The 13,829-nt window shown below is 37.5% G+C and overlaps 1 protein-coding gene across 8 annotated transcripts in view; it reads left to right on the plus strand.

Moving 5' to 3' along the window:
- Positions 1-13,829, plus strand: part of AXDND1 (axonemal dynein light chain domain containing 1) — a 134,798-nt gene that overhangs the window by 42,369 nt on the left and 78,600 nt on the right. For 7 of the 8 annotated variants that reach the window (XR_012475611.1, XR_012475612.1, XR_012475613.1 and 4 more), the window contains 4 exons: positions 694-814; positions 5,625-5,726; positions 9,015-9,178; positions 12,220-12,295. Coding sequence is in view for 1 of the 8 variants with exons in the window: in XM_074222149.1 (XP_074078250.1) it covers positions 694-814; positions 5,625-5,726; positions 9,015-9,178; positions 12,220-12,295 (463 nt within the window). In the remaining 7 variants the exon portion in view is untranslated. The remainder of the gene's footprint in view (positions 1-693; positions 815-5,624; positions 5,727-9,014; positions 9,179-12,219; positions 12,296-13,829) is intronic. The other variant, XR_012475614.1, reaches the window with a different exon arrangement.

Consider the following 13,829-nt stretch of genomic DNA (forward strand, 5'->3'; position numbering starts at 1 on the left):
GTGGTTGTTTGTCCTTTGTTCTTGAAGAGGACCATGGTGAGGCTGTGACATGAGAGTGAATTAGGTTTAAGGGAAGGGGGGTTATGCAAAGTCACCAGCTTCAATTTCTCCTCCAGAGCCATCTGGGTCTAGTGACCCGATAATGGATTGGGATGACTAGAGATGTCCCTGGATGCACTGCATGACTCTTCTGAGAGACCAAAGGTGAGGACTGAGAACATTCTATTGGATATAGCAAAGAGATTGTTGGTGACTTTGCAAAAGACAACATTTCTAGTTAAGCAATGAAGCTGGAAGCCAGATTATGAAGGGTTGAGGAGTGGAAGATAAGAAAGTGGACGCAATGAGTTTATCACATTTTTCTAGGAATCTGACTGTGAAAGGAGGTTTGTTGTTCAGTGGTTTGAGCTTTATCCAACTTTTTGTGATTTCATTTTGAGGTTTTCTTGGCAAAGATACTATAGGGTTTGCTTTTTTCCTTTTTCAGATCATTTGACAGATGAGGAAACAGGAAAATATTTAATATTATCTCTTCTATTTTATTTGTTATGAGATGTGTCTATTACCTATTATCTTCAGAGACTGTGCCACAATTATCTAAAGATTTAATGTAAGATGGATTTCCTATGTTGTTAAGAAATTAATGATTTTAGAGCATGCTCAAACCAGTGTTTTCTTTGTCTTTAAATTTAGAATTGTGGAGGAATATCATGACTTACATACATCACAAAGATTAAGGTTGGAAACTGATATTAAGCAATTAACTTCAGAAAGAGACATCTGGAGCTCAGCCACCTATGACTTGGCCCTAAAGGTAGAAAGAGCTAGACCTACTTCTGATTCCCCCCTTTTTTCCCAGATTCATTTTATAGTTGTCAATAACACTAATACAAACCCTCAGGGCTAAAGAAATGTATTTTAGCCTTTCCTAATCCTCCTAACTGACTTTGTAATTATTGTCTTTATGTTTATTAGACTCATATAAGTATTTATTGGCTTCCCTATTAGAATGTAAGCTCCTTGTGAATAGGAATTGGTTCATTTATTGTATTTGTATTCCCAGCACTGATAAAATGTTTTGTAAAAGTAGGTGATCAATAAATCCTTGTTGATTGTTGAATAATTGGTCAATAAATTCATATACTATGAAAACTGAATACAGTTATTCATTTACTCTTCTGGATAGAAAATAGTTAGTCAGGAAGACATAGGTTCAGATGCCACATTTAATCTGCTATGTGACTATGGCCAGGTCAGTTAACCTCCATGGGTCTTAGTTTCCTCACCTGTAAAATGGGGATAGTAACATCTATAAAATCTACCTCATAGGGCTGTTGTGAGGCTCAAATGACACAATGAAAATCTTTTTTTTTAGGTTTTTGCAAGGCAAACGGGGTTGAGTAGCTTGCCCAAGGCCACACAGCTAGGTAATCATTAAGTGTCTGAGACCGGATTTGAACCCAGGTACTCCTGACTCCAGGGCCGGTGCTTTATCCACTATGCAACCTAGCCACCCCCACAATGCAAATCTTAAAGCACTCTATATCAATTATTATTGACTGTATTACTTAGGTATTATAGCGTAGTTTCCAGTTAAGGATCCTTTTCTCCTTACATCCACCAGAATTTATTGGAGTATGACCAAGAGTACATTTTCTATCCATCAATAAATTGAGATGGGAATTGGTAAGAGCTCCAAACTTCTAATTTAGCTAAACCTAATGTTTGGGGAAAGAGGGCTCTTATCTCTTTAAAGAATTGATTCTGATAACTCAGAAACAGTACTGCTCTCTTGGGCTCTATTATCCTTTCCCTTTGGTGTTTATTCTAATTTAATGGCTGCCTTATAGCCATATGGACAATTTCATTAGCAAAGTTCCATAATTTCCTCTTTTTTCAAAACTATTTAACTGTTTCTTTATTCCTACCTGTGGAATATTAACAATATTTGTGAATGTCTGTGAGTCTTAAAAAAATAGACAATCATCCCCCATATCATCACTTTTAGGCTCAAACATTGAAATAGGGATTCAGATTCAGAGACAATCATTATGTCTGTAGGGGCTTGTTGCCAGGTCTTATTATCTACCTAGCATTTAAAAAATTATTTATGCTGGGGTGGCTAGGTGGCACAGTGGATAAAGCACCGGCCCTGGAGTCAGGAGTACCTGGGTTCAAATCCGGTCTCAGACACTTAATGATTACCTAGCTGTGTGGCCTTGGGCAAGTCACTTAACCCTGTTTGCCTTGCAAAAACCTAAAAAAAATATTTATGGGACAAATAGGGATACAATGGATAGAAAAATAGATGTGTAATCAGGAAAACCTGAGTTCATTTGTAGCCTCCTACATTTAATAGGTGGGGAACACAAGAGGAGGCACCAAAGTCAACTGAAGAACAGCCTTAGGTTGTGGATAAGAGTGGTCAGAGGTGCGATGATGATGCCAGTGGCAGACTTGTCCACCATGTCTGCTCACTCTGCTCCAGACTTGTCTAGCTGTGCTAGATAAGGTCAGAGATTCTTGCTGGGTCAATACATTCAAGACAATGAAACACTGACCTTCTTGGGTTCCAGTCTGCAGAAGAGTTGTATACTCCTGTTGCCCCCAAGTTGGTGTTTCTGCTGCTACTGGAAGATTAGGTTGGACTTCTTTTGGGAACTATATTCTTCCACTTTCTTCTTTGTTCTTCTTTAGCTGTGGAGAACAAAATAACCTCTACATATGCATTTTCCAGACCTTTCAAGTTCTGTTTTGTTTAGGGAAAGCATCTAAGATTTAAGAGAATAGGGAGCAACTGCTTGTTACATATTTTATTGTTTTATTAAGTTTTTTGTGGGGTTTTTTGTGTTGCTTTTTTCCCCTAAAAACTAATAACCTGCCATAGGTAGTATCCAAGCATGTATCTATTACCTGGGGAACCAATGCCAACCTGATAGAATCATTGTAACCAGCATTCACTGAATTGAAAGAAGTTTTCATGAAAAGGAGGCAGGACTTCATCAATGGATAAGAAATCAGAATTCAGTTCTAATTAGGTAGATCTTACCCTTGGCCTTGAGTTGGCATTGCTCATCTGTTGATTTCCTCTGCTGTTTATCTCCCATTTCTCTTATCTGTGGGCTGTCTGTAGATGGTTCTCTGAATGTTGCCTCCCCCATTAGAGGTTAGAGGCTGCGCTTTTGCATTTCTCTATATGTCAGTCAGTTGGTCAATGTGTATTTATTAAGCAAAGACCAAAAAGGAGGAGATAGAAATAGGGAGAGAATTATGGTAGGCAACGAATATTTCAACTCTGCTGCCTCACCTAGTAAACTGAAGGGAATGAGTGAAGTTGTAGCCAGTCCTGGAGAGAGAGGCCAGTGAGACTTCGTCATGGGGAGAAAATCACACTCAGTGATTTCTAGAAGGTGGAAGGAGTGGGAAAGGAAAAAATTTAGGGTGAAGGGAAGTTTATTGCCTATGGAGCAGGTATTCCAGAGAGCACTTTGGAGGAGGTGAGTGGAATTTGGTTGAAATCTTGGAGTGAGAGTATTGAAGGGAATTGGTAATAAGGAATTGGGAGATGGGGATAGGGAAGGAGATGTGGATGAAGACCTTAAAGAGGTTCAGAATCACTGGGACATATAGGGTATGAACTAGTATGAGAATGTTCATCATTGAGTGGAAGATATGACTCCTCTTCACAAAGGGGTTAGAGACAAACAGTATGAGATGGAAGGTATATAGTCAGATAGGAGGTCAAGTTTCACTACTCTTCTTCCCTCCAGAAACTAGAAATTAGTTGAGATACTGCAGTAGGAGATGGAAGTCTACTCTTCACCAACTACCTTTTTTTTTCCTCTTCTCTTTTTAAAAAAAAATATTTAAGGCAAATGGGATTAAATGACTTGCCCAAAGTCACACAGGTAGGCAATTATTAAGTGTCTGAGGTCAGATTTGAACTCAGGTCCTCCTGACTCCAGGACTGGTGCTCTTATCCACTCCTCTTAATAGAGACAGAAGGCTTGGTTCTTTTGTACTGGAGGCTCTCCTCATCCAGGTTGAGAGATCTGGCTGATAAGCAGGAGGTGGACATTGCCTTGGGCTGGCAGAGATGGCAGACACCAGACTGACCTAATCTATTAGCCTTCCCTTAAGGGACAGGAACAGTAGGAGTGGGAAGCCCAGGGCTCGAGGTCTGGTTTCACCTCTCAACTGAGACCAGATGATCTGGTGAAGCCCCAGGGAGCAGAAATCTCCCCTACCGAAGAAAGTTCAATTAAAGTGGGTGAAGCATATTAAGTGCTTAATAAATATTTATTAACTGACTGCACAGGAAAAAGAGGAGCTGGTGGATGTGAGGTTTCTGACTCTCCGGTAACCAATAAGAACACTGCCCTGATCATGTCCATCCTTCTTAGGCTTGTGGGAATGACCAGGATGAGCTGAGGACACTCTAGGGAATTATTGACAATGTTACTTCGTGGTTATATCATAATTTTGGTAAGGATAGGAATGTGCTAGATGGCAGAGATAAAGCTGAAAATGATCTTACCAGACTAAATGACCCCAAATGCCTTCAATACTTTATACACTCTTCATGGCTACTCTCTCAATCCAGAATTCAGTTCTTTTATACTTTAGCATGTGGTAATACTAATAACAACAACAATAATACAATTAACACATGATGCTTTAACATTTCATTGAGGTTTGTATTTAATTGGATCCTCAAAATAGTCCTGTGAGATAGATGCCAATCATACTGTAAACCCCAAATTACAGATGAGGAATCCGAGACTAGAGAATTTAATTATTTTGACCATCGTCATCTAACTTCTCTGTTGAGGATTAGGAAATATTTGTGTTTCTTCTGACTCCAGAGCCAGTACTTTCTCCACTAATGCTATAGTTTGCTCTGGCAAAATATCAACAACAACAAAATTGTTCCACTTTCAATCTGTAGCTCTGCCAATCACAACTCCCATGTAATGAAATAACTCCTGATGATCTCTTTTCCCTTGCCTCTTTTCCAAGTTTCAACTTCCTTTTGTGCATTGTCTTTCCCACTAGATTGTAAGCTCCTTGAAGTCAGGTACCATCTGTCTTTTTCTTATTTGTATCCTTATTATTGCATGCACTTATTAGGTATTTATTTACTATTTATTAAATTGAATTGAACCTACTGGTCTAGAAATGAACCTATGCAAACACCAGAACTAGTTCTTGGACAACAGAATCACAGTATAAGGGGGGAAAACTATATAATTAAAACTATCCCCATATGGAATGGGTTGTCATGTTAGAAAATGAGCTATTCATCCCTGTAACTTTTTCTGTGAAATCTAGATAAACCTCTATCAGGGGATATTACTGACAGGATCCCTATATTAGGTAGGAATCCCTCAAGATTCTCCATTTCCAATATTCTATAATTCCATTTTCCTTATTTATTCTAATTCAGTGGTTTAAGAAGAATGCAGATTTGATTCTGATTCAGAATGATTATCTAGAGTGATTTAAAAACTTCAGTTCATTCATTCATTATTATATGGTTCTTGAAAGAGCAATATTTGCACTTGGCTTGGTACAGTTTGGTTCTATTCAGTCCAAATTATGATAATCACATAATTTTCTTATAGGTCATTAAAAGAAATAACCTCATATTGGCCAGAAGACTTTATCTGAATGAAAAGGCTTGGAATAAATATGTCACACATTTTATTGTGATGTTGGCAACCCAGGTAAACTTCAATTTAAGAAGCTTATTGGAGCTGAGAGTAGTTTGTGTGTTGGGGGGTGAATGGCAGGAAGGGGCCATGAATATGAAATTATAAGACCTGTACCCAACAAGATTTTGGTAACCTAAGAGAGAAAATATATTTCAACTCTTCATTTGTTGATTCATTTTTATTCCATTGGTCTTTGCAAACATTTTATTAAATATTCTTTTTTCTCTATTCAAGCAAGACATTGATCTAAGTCCTAGGGGACACAAAGTTAACAAATGCCATAGTTATTCCCAGAAACTAATAGTCGACCAGACTGCATGGGCCACATATACAAATGACTGATTTTAAGTGGAGACAGAATAACATTTGAGGGTAGGGTTCCATCTCTCTGGAGGAATTGGATAAGGCTTCAAGGAGAAGGTATCCCTGGGACTTTTAGGTCCTAGAAGGAGAGTTTCCAATAAGCAGAGATGCTGGGAGAATATGCACCATATATGGAGAAGAACACTGAATAAATGTAGAGGAAACAGGTGAGGCTTAGGAACTGCCAATAGTCCAGTCTGATTGGAATGGAGAGGTGTGGAAAAAAATTCTGTGAAATAAATCCCAAAAGGTTTGGGAACCAGATTGAAACTGTCTTTTAAATGCCAAGAGAAGGAAATTACAGACCAAAAGGCTTTCAAGGAAGCAATGTGAACAGACTTGTGCCTTAGGTAGGTCACTTGGTTTTGCACTATGAAGGATAGATTAGAGAAAAGAGAATAAAGGGAGATCACACAGGTAAAGATAGCTTTGACCTAGGATTGTGGCAATGGAAGCAGAAAGACTAAAGGAGATCCCAGGACTATTATTAAGTTAAAATCCAAATTGAACAAGCAGGTCTTGTTAAGATAGATAATGCCTACTTTATTCCAGAGTGCCAGCTCTGGAGTTAGGAGGATCTGAATTCAAATCAGACCTTAGACACTAACTAGCTATGTGACCCTGGAAAAGTCATTTCATTCTGTTTACTTCAGTTCTTCATATGTAAAATGAGGAAATGGTGAGCCACTCCAGTATCCCTGCCAAGAAAATCTCAAATGGGGTTGCAAAGAGTTGGCCATGACTGAAAAAAATCACTGAAAAACAAAATATGTTAGACACTGTTTTATATGGTAGGGTTGTAAGGTTGAGTGTGGGTCTTGAAGAAGGGAAAGAGGAAAAAATCTAAGGAAGTGGAGCCTGAACAATTAGAAGATAGTTGTGTTCATTAAGAGAAGTTGGGAAGGTAAGGAAACTTGGGAGGAGGAATGATGAGTTTGGTTTTCTTTATCTAACATATTGGATTATTGAGACATCCAGGTGGTTTGAAATATGAAACCAGGGCTGTCCAAAAATATATAGGTATATTTATATTATGCATGGGTATGCATATTTGTATAGACATGTAAACAAACATATATACGACTACACAGCTTCTCTATCACTTCTATAAAATGACACGTATGAGTAAATATTTATACATACAACACACAAAAAGATCATTTATGGGGATACCGGACATGTGTATCTATCTATCTATCTATCTATCTATCTATCTATCTATCTATCTATCTGTCTGTCTGTCTATACATACATACATGTGTGTATACAGAAATCAAGTTTATGTATAAGGAACATCTAGCCATCTTTATATATGGATATGTATGCATGTGTGTATATGTGTAAGTCTAAATACAGATAATTCCTTATGTGTATTCATACATATACACAATTTGTGCCCATATGCAGACATACTTTATGCATCTATGAATGTACACCATATGATGCCTATGGGCTTTTTTTTCGTAGGTTTTTTGCAAGGCAAATGGGGTTAAGTGGCTTGCCCAAGGCCACACAGCCAGGTAATTATTAAGTATCTGAGACCAGATTTGAACCCAGGTACACCTGACTCCAGGGCTGGTGCTTTATCCACTGCACCACCTAGCCGCCCCATATGATGCTGATGTACATAGGTGTATATACACATGTATTTTTGTATATATAATCACTTATAGAAATGTCATCTTAGATAGATGTATATTAAAATTACGGGAATAGAGGAGATTGCTAAGGAGCCAAGAATAGAAGATGAGGGTTTGAGGAAACCCTTAATCTCAAAAAAAAAAAAAAACCCAAACCCTATGTTAGATGTCAGAATCATAAGGAATCCATGAGAGGTGGTACCTGTCCTCAGAGGTGGAAAAAAAATTACAAGAAGAGGAAATATGTGTTTTTATATTTTATTTTTCTTTCTACCCACAATAGGGAGATGATTTTAGTTTTAGGTAACCAAGATTATTAACTCTTTGAACTTCATAGAGTCTTCCTTCTTGTGATTGCCAGATAAACTTCAATATTCTATATTAAGTGCTTTAGTCTTGGGTAAAAGTCTTGGGTCCAGAATGTATTCAGCATAAAATTCTGAGAGAATTCATGGAAGTTCAATTGAAATATCTCTCAAGTTGCAGAAGAACAAATCTCTCTAATGTTCCAGATCAGCAGTTTCAAAGTGTGGTCTAGGAACTTCTGGGTGTTCCCAAGACCTTTTCATTTTCAGAAAGAAGCTAAGATGTTTTGATTTCTAATATGGTAAGTATCCATAAACTCACATAAACAAAGACTCTGGAGGGGATAGTGGGGGGGTCATCTAGAATTAAAAGTGTAAAGGGGTTTTGAGACTGAAGTTCAAGAACCACTGTTCTGTATGTTTTCTTTTTTTAAAATAGGATCATAACTTTCTTAACTTCAGAAATTAGAGATGGTGAGGAACATAATGATTCTCTGAAAAATCATGTGGGTGGTCCCCAACAAGGCATCACTTATACAAATTTTTTTGTCTTGTTGCTTTTTGGTTCTCACCACAGTCATTTTACCTATAGCCCATCCCTTTAACCCCCCCACACACCACCCCGTAACAATGTTTAAACAAAAATTGCTAACATAGATATCATGTCTGACAGTTTCTTATCTCTTCTGAAAAAAGTAGCAGTTCCCAGGTTAGAGATTATTCATGACAGGGTATCAGAGGTCAGCCTCTTTTTAAAAAAATTTTATTTTTATTTAAGGTAATGGGGTTAAGTGACTTGTCCAGGGTCACACAGCTAGGCAATTATTAAGTGCCTGAGTCCACATTTGAACTCAGGTCCTCCTGACTCCAGGGCCAGTGCTCTAACCATTACGTCACCTAACTGCCCCCAGCTGTTTTTTTTAAATGTTGCTATTATTTATATTTAGTCTATGAAGACATCTCAGTAGCTGGTTTCTATGCATTTTATCTAGGATGCAACAGACCTGTCACTATTGCAGAAGGCTACACATCAATGGAGAAATCTTTTTATAGACTTAAAACACGACATGGAGCAAAATGAAGATTCCATCAGACAAAGTGTGAATTTTACAAAGAACATCCTCCTCAAATTGCAGAAGTTATTGGAGAAAACTATGTGGGTGTTTCTTTCTGGTTTTATTGTGTCGACTGCCTGATAATCAGTTCAGCTTGTTTTATGTTCAAATTCAACACACATCACTGTCAATTTGTGGTTTGTTGTTCAGTCGCTTCAGTCATGCCCCATTCTTTGGGATTCCATTTGGGGTTTTCTTGGCAAAGATAGTATTGGACTGATTCCTTCCCTTCTCCTACTCATTTTACAGACTGACAATGGTAGACTTGAATTTTCTGACTTGACCTATAAAGTCAGTGACTTAGTGATAAGTGAGAGGGTTGTGTTTGTAGGGGAGTAGAAATTAGAGGGAGAGTGGAATTGGTTGATTAGTCATGGAACTGGTAGGGACAACTAGTTCAAATGATATCAGAAGAAGAGTCCTCTAAAACAGTTACAGTGTAAAGTTGCCCAAGTTCTATGGGAAAATCTCCAGTGATAAGAAACTTAGCACCTTCCAAAAAAGCTGATTCTACTTTGGAATAGCTCTAATTGAGGGGCAGGGACCCTTTGCCCCACTAGCTGTATTGGTTTGGCATTGCCAAGCATCCACAGGTGGGGACTTGAAATTTAACAAATCCAGTGAATTAATTAAACGTTTGATCAAATATTTGCCTGAGAATGATACTAGAAATGGTCTTTGGTAGAATTTTTTTTCTTTTGAGTCAAAATCTCCCTCCCCTAATTCCTGCACATTGTTCTACCCTTTGGGGTCTAAGTCTTTTACCAAAAAGCACTTCAAATACTTGAAGATAAGTTAATGTTCTTTCCTAGCCTTCAATTCCCTGTTCTGACAGATTCTCATTTTCTGTCACCATGGAGGTCACCCTCCTCTAGATAGATATGCTATAACTTGTCAAAGTCCTTCTTAAAATGCAATTCTCAGAGCCATGCTTAGCCCTCCATATTCCAAACTAGGTAGAGGACATCTACTTCTAACATTGATCTGCAAACTAAGATTACATTAGGATTTTTTGTTTTATTTATTTAACTTCACACATGGGGTATAGATTTGTATTTAAAGGAAACTTAGAGGTCATTTAATCTAACTCTTTCATTAGAATGAGGAAACAGACACAGGCTAAGAGCTTTAACCAACACCATTTAAGGTGATGCTGGCTTTCCAATCTGGCTCCCTGACCCCAAATCTGGTGGTTCTTTTCAACATACCACACCACTTCTCTAGTGATCCACTGATTCCTCACCACTAACACTCCCATCCCTCCCAGGGACTTTTTCATATGTTGTCCAATAACACCTTTATATTAAAATATTTGTGCAAAAAATATTGGGCACATTATTCTAATCTGTCAAGATACTTTTGGATCCTGATTCTGTTTTTCAAGTAAGGCTATCCCTTGTAGAATTGTGTCATCCAAAAATCTAGTAAGCATGCCATGACCTCAGTCACTGATAGTAGTAGTTTGTGATGGGCCAAGGATGGAGCCTTATAGCTCTTCCCATTAGAAACATCCCTTCAGGCTGACATAATAGCTACTTTCATATACTTGAAGGTGTGGAAGTTGAATGATGGTGTTTCTCTATTGGACAAACTAGTACCAGTGGGTGGAAATTACATTTTGGCTCAAAACAAGAATGAACCTTCTAACAATTCTACCTGTTTAATAGTAGAAAAGCCTGCCTTCTGTCAGGGATGTCATAGTAGGAATTTCTACACTGAATTACCCAATAACCTTCAGGGTTCCTTTCAATTAGAAAATACTCTTATGTGTTCCTCAGAGGCAATTGAGAAAGAGAAAAAGAGACTGATAGAAAGTATTTGCTGTTTAAAAAAAATATGCTTTTATTGACATCTTTTGTTTTTATACCAAAATATCAATTTTTTACTGCATCTTTTCTTCCTCCCCTCCCAGAGAGTCATATAACAGTTATTTTAAAGAAAAAATTCTTAGGGCAGCTAGGTGGCACAGTGAATAGAGCACAGGCCCTGGAGTCAGGAGTACCAGAGTTCAAATCCAGCCTCAGACACTTATTAATTTCCTAGCTGTGTGACCCTGGGCAAGTCACTTAATCCCATTGCCTTAAATAAAAATTAAAAAAAAGAAAACATTCTTGGAGAAATTTTAAAAAACCATTCAAGAAATAGAAAAAGAGAATTTTTAAATGAGCAAATCTCAATTCACTGAAGAAATACGAAATTATATATAATGTTCCACATTCTTTGACACATTCTCTTCCAAACATAGATCTCTGCCAAGGGATTGGGGGGGGAAGATAGCTCTTTTTGGGGGCTGTGTTTGTAGCAGATAGTATTTGAATACTTAAACAGGCTTAAACAGTACTTAAACAAGTTGTACTTAAATCCTCAAATCCTCCCTTGCTGGAAGAAGGAAGGATTCCCTATCCAGTAAGGGTTTAATGAGTAGATATTGAAATATTGTTTAAATATATTTCCAACATAGTTTAATCTTTAGCAACACTCTCCCAACCTCTCATGGACTTTGCTGTCAACAGTAATCACAAGGGCTTCAGGGTTAGTGGAAACAGTTTATTCAACAGAAAAAAGAATTTGGAGATCCTTTTCCTAGCCTAAGCCAGTAGATTGCCAGAGAAGAAATTCAAAACCAGTCTTCTCTTTGTTAACTATTTTTTTCATTTTTTTTTCTGGACTTGATCTGAGTTAAGTGACTTGTCCAGGGTCATGCAGCTAGTAAGTGTCTGAAGCTGAATTTTCACTAGTGTTGCATCCAAGAATTCTTCTACTATTTTTGTTCTGAAGGTCAGGGACACAAATGGCATCTTTGATACATCATTGTTCATGATTCTGTGACTTGAATTCCTATTGGTTCCTTGTTCTTGCCCTTAGTGAGAGCAATCTAAAATGGTTTAAATCATCTTATTTCTGAATTTATAAATATCTAGACCCCCAAAGTTGAAGGAATTAGGAAGATGTATTTGCAAATTATCATTTTTATCATTTGTCATTATTAATTTTTATCATTACAATTACAGACATGATATATTTTCTTTTCTACCTCTCTCTTTCTAACCCCCTTCCCCTTTTTTTCCTTCTATCCTTCTAGAGTTGCTGGTATCTTAATTCCCGTCAAGGAATCTACCATGCAGTTAATATGCGCAGACTTAAAGAAATGTCAACAAGTAAGACTTTGTAATATTGATAGCTACTTTGTAAATAGATAGCTTGTTCTTCAAACTGCCAATGTCTAGAATTAAATGCTGTCCATGGATCTATCAAGGCTAGGGGGAACCATTGATCTGTTAGTACCAGAAAGCAAATAAGCATTTAATAAACATTGTATCCTAGGCACCATACTAAACCATGGAGACACAAAGAGAGGCAAAAGACCATCCCTACTCTTGAGGAGTTCACACTTTAGTGGGAGAGACAACATGCAAACAAATGGATTTTCAGATGCTGAAAGCTACTCACACTTGTGGATTCCTTAGGCTTCCCTCTGTTAAGTGAGCATAATTTATAGTCTAAAATATAGGAAAGATTGACTTTTGACTAAGAATGAACTGCACCTAACGAAGTTTGGTAAAAATGTTTTTTGCTTGGAACCTTGAAAATCTACTTGAGGACTTCAAGATGAAAAATCAGAAGAAAGGAATTGGTCAAAGGAATTGGTAACTGGTGCCACAGAGAAAAATACATACAGCAAAAGGAGAATACCAGAAGAGAAAGGACTACTAAATAATACACAGAAGCCAGTAACCAAGAAGAGAAACCAGCAAAATAAAATAAAATGAACCTATCTTTTTACATTTCCATGTATAAAGGTATGAAGTGCTAGCAATTCACAGGGTTGAACCAGCATTCCTAATACAGAGACAAAATTGCCTCAGGCATGACTTGAGACCCTGGGATGAGACTTATGACTGCGTTATGGCTCTAGAAGGGTATATCTTATTTGAAAGAAACAGTAGGTAAAAGTAGTTGGTAAGAGTAAGAAGATACTTTTTTTTTTTCAGGTTTTTGCAAGGCAAATGGGGTTAAGTGGCTTGCCCAAGGCCACACAGCTAGGTAATTATTAAGTGCCGGTGCTCTGTCCACTGCGCCACCTAGCTGCCCTTAAGAAGATATTTTTATACAAGGAAAGAATATTTAAAAGAAATAGTTATATAAGGAAATATAATAACCCAAGGGGAGAAATATACTGTGATGTGTGCCCTCAATTTGGGTTGTCTTATTCAGAAACAAAATAGGTAGGTTTCCTTGGGCAAAGGATAGTCAATAAAAAATTAATTGCTTATTATTTGATTCTAAATCCTTGGTATAATGAGGGAAGCAACAAGACATGCAAACAGTTATGTATAAACAAGCTATATTTGAGTTAAATTGTAAATAATCAATAGAGGGAAGGCACCAATGAAGAGGAACCAGGAAAGATTTCCTTAACAGGTTGGATTTTAGCTGAAACTTGAAGGAAACCAGGAGACTGAGGGTAAACATTCTATAGATGGGGTAAATGTCTAGCATTGGGAGATGAACATGTTGAACTCTTGTTCCAAAAATAATGAGGACAGTAGATTGAAGAATACATGAGGGACTATAAGGAATGAGAAGACTGGAAAAGTGAGGGGGAAAGTTAGGGCTTTGATTTCCTGGAAGGTTTTAGGAAGATAACCCACATTTTAGTGGATGTGACTTGGATAAAGATCCATCTAAGCT

The sequence above is a fragment of the Macrotis lagotis genome, chromosome 2, assembly GCF_037893015.1.
Source record: "Macrotis lagotis isolate mMagLag1 chromosome 2, bilby.v1.9.chrom.fasta, whole genome shotgun sequence".
Taxonomy (NCBI): Eukaryota; Metazoa; Chordata; class Mammalia; order Peramelemorphia; family Peramelidae; genus Macrotis; species Macrotis lagotis.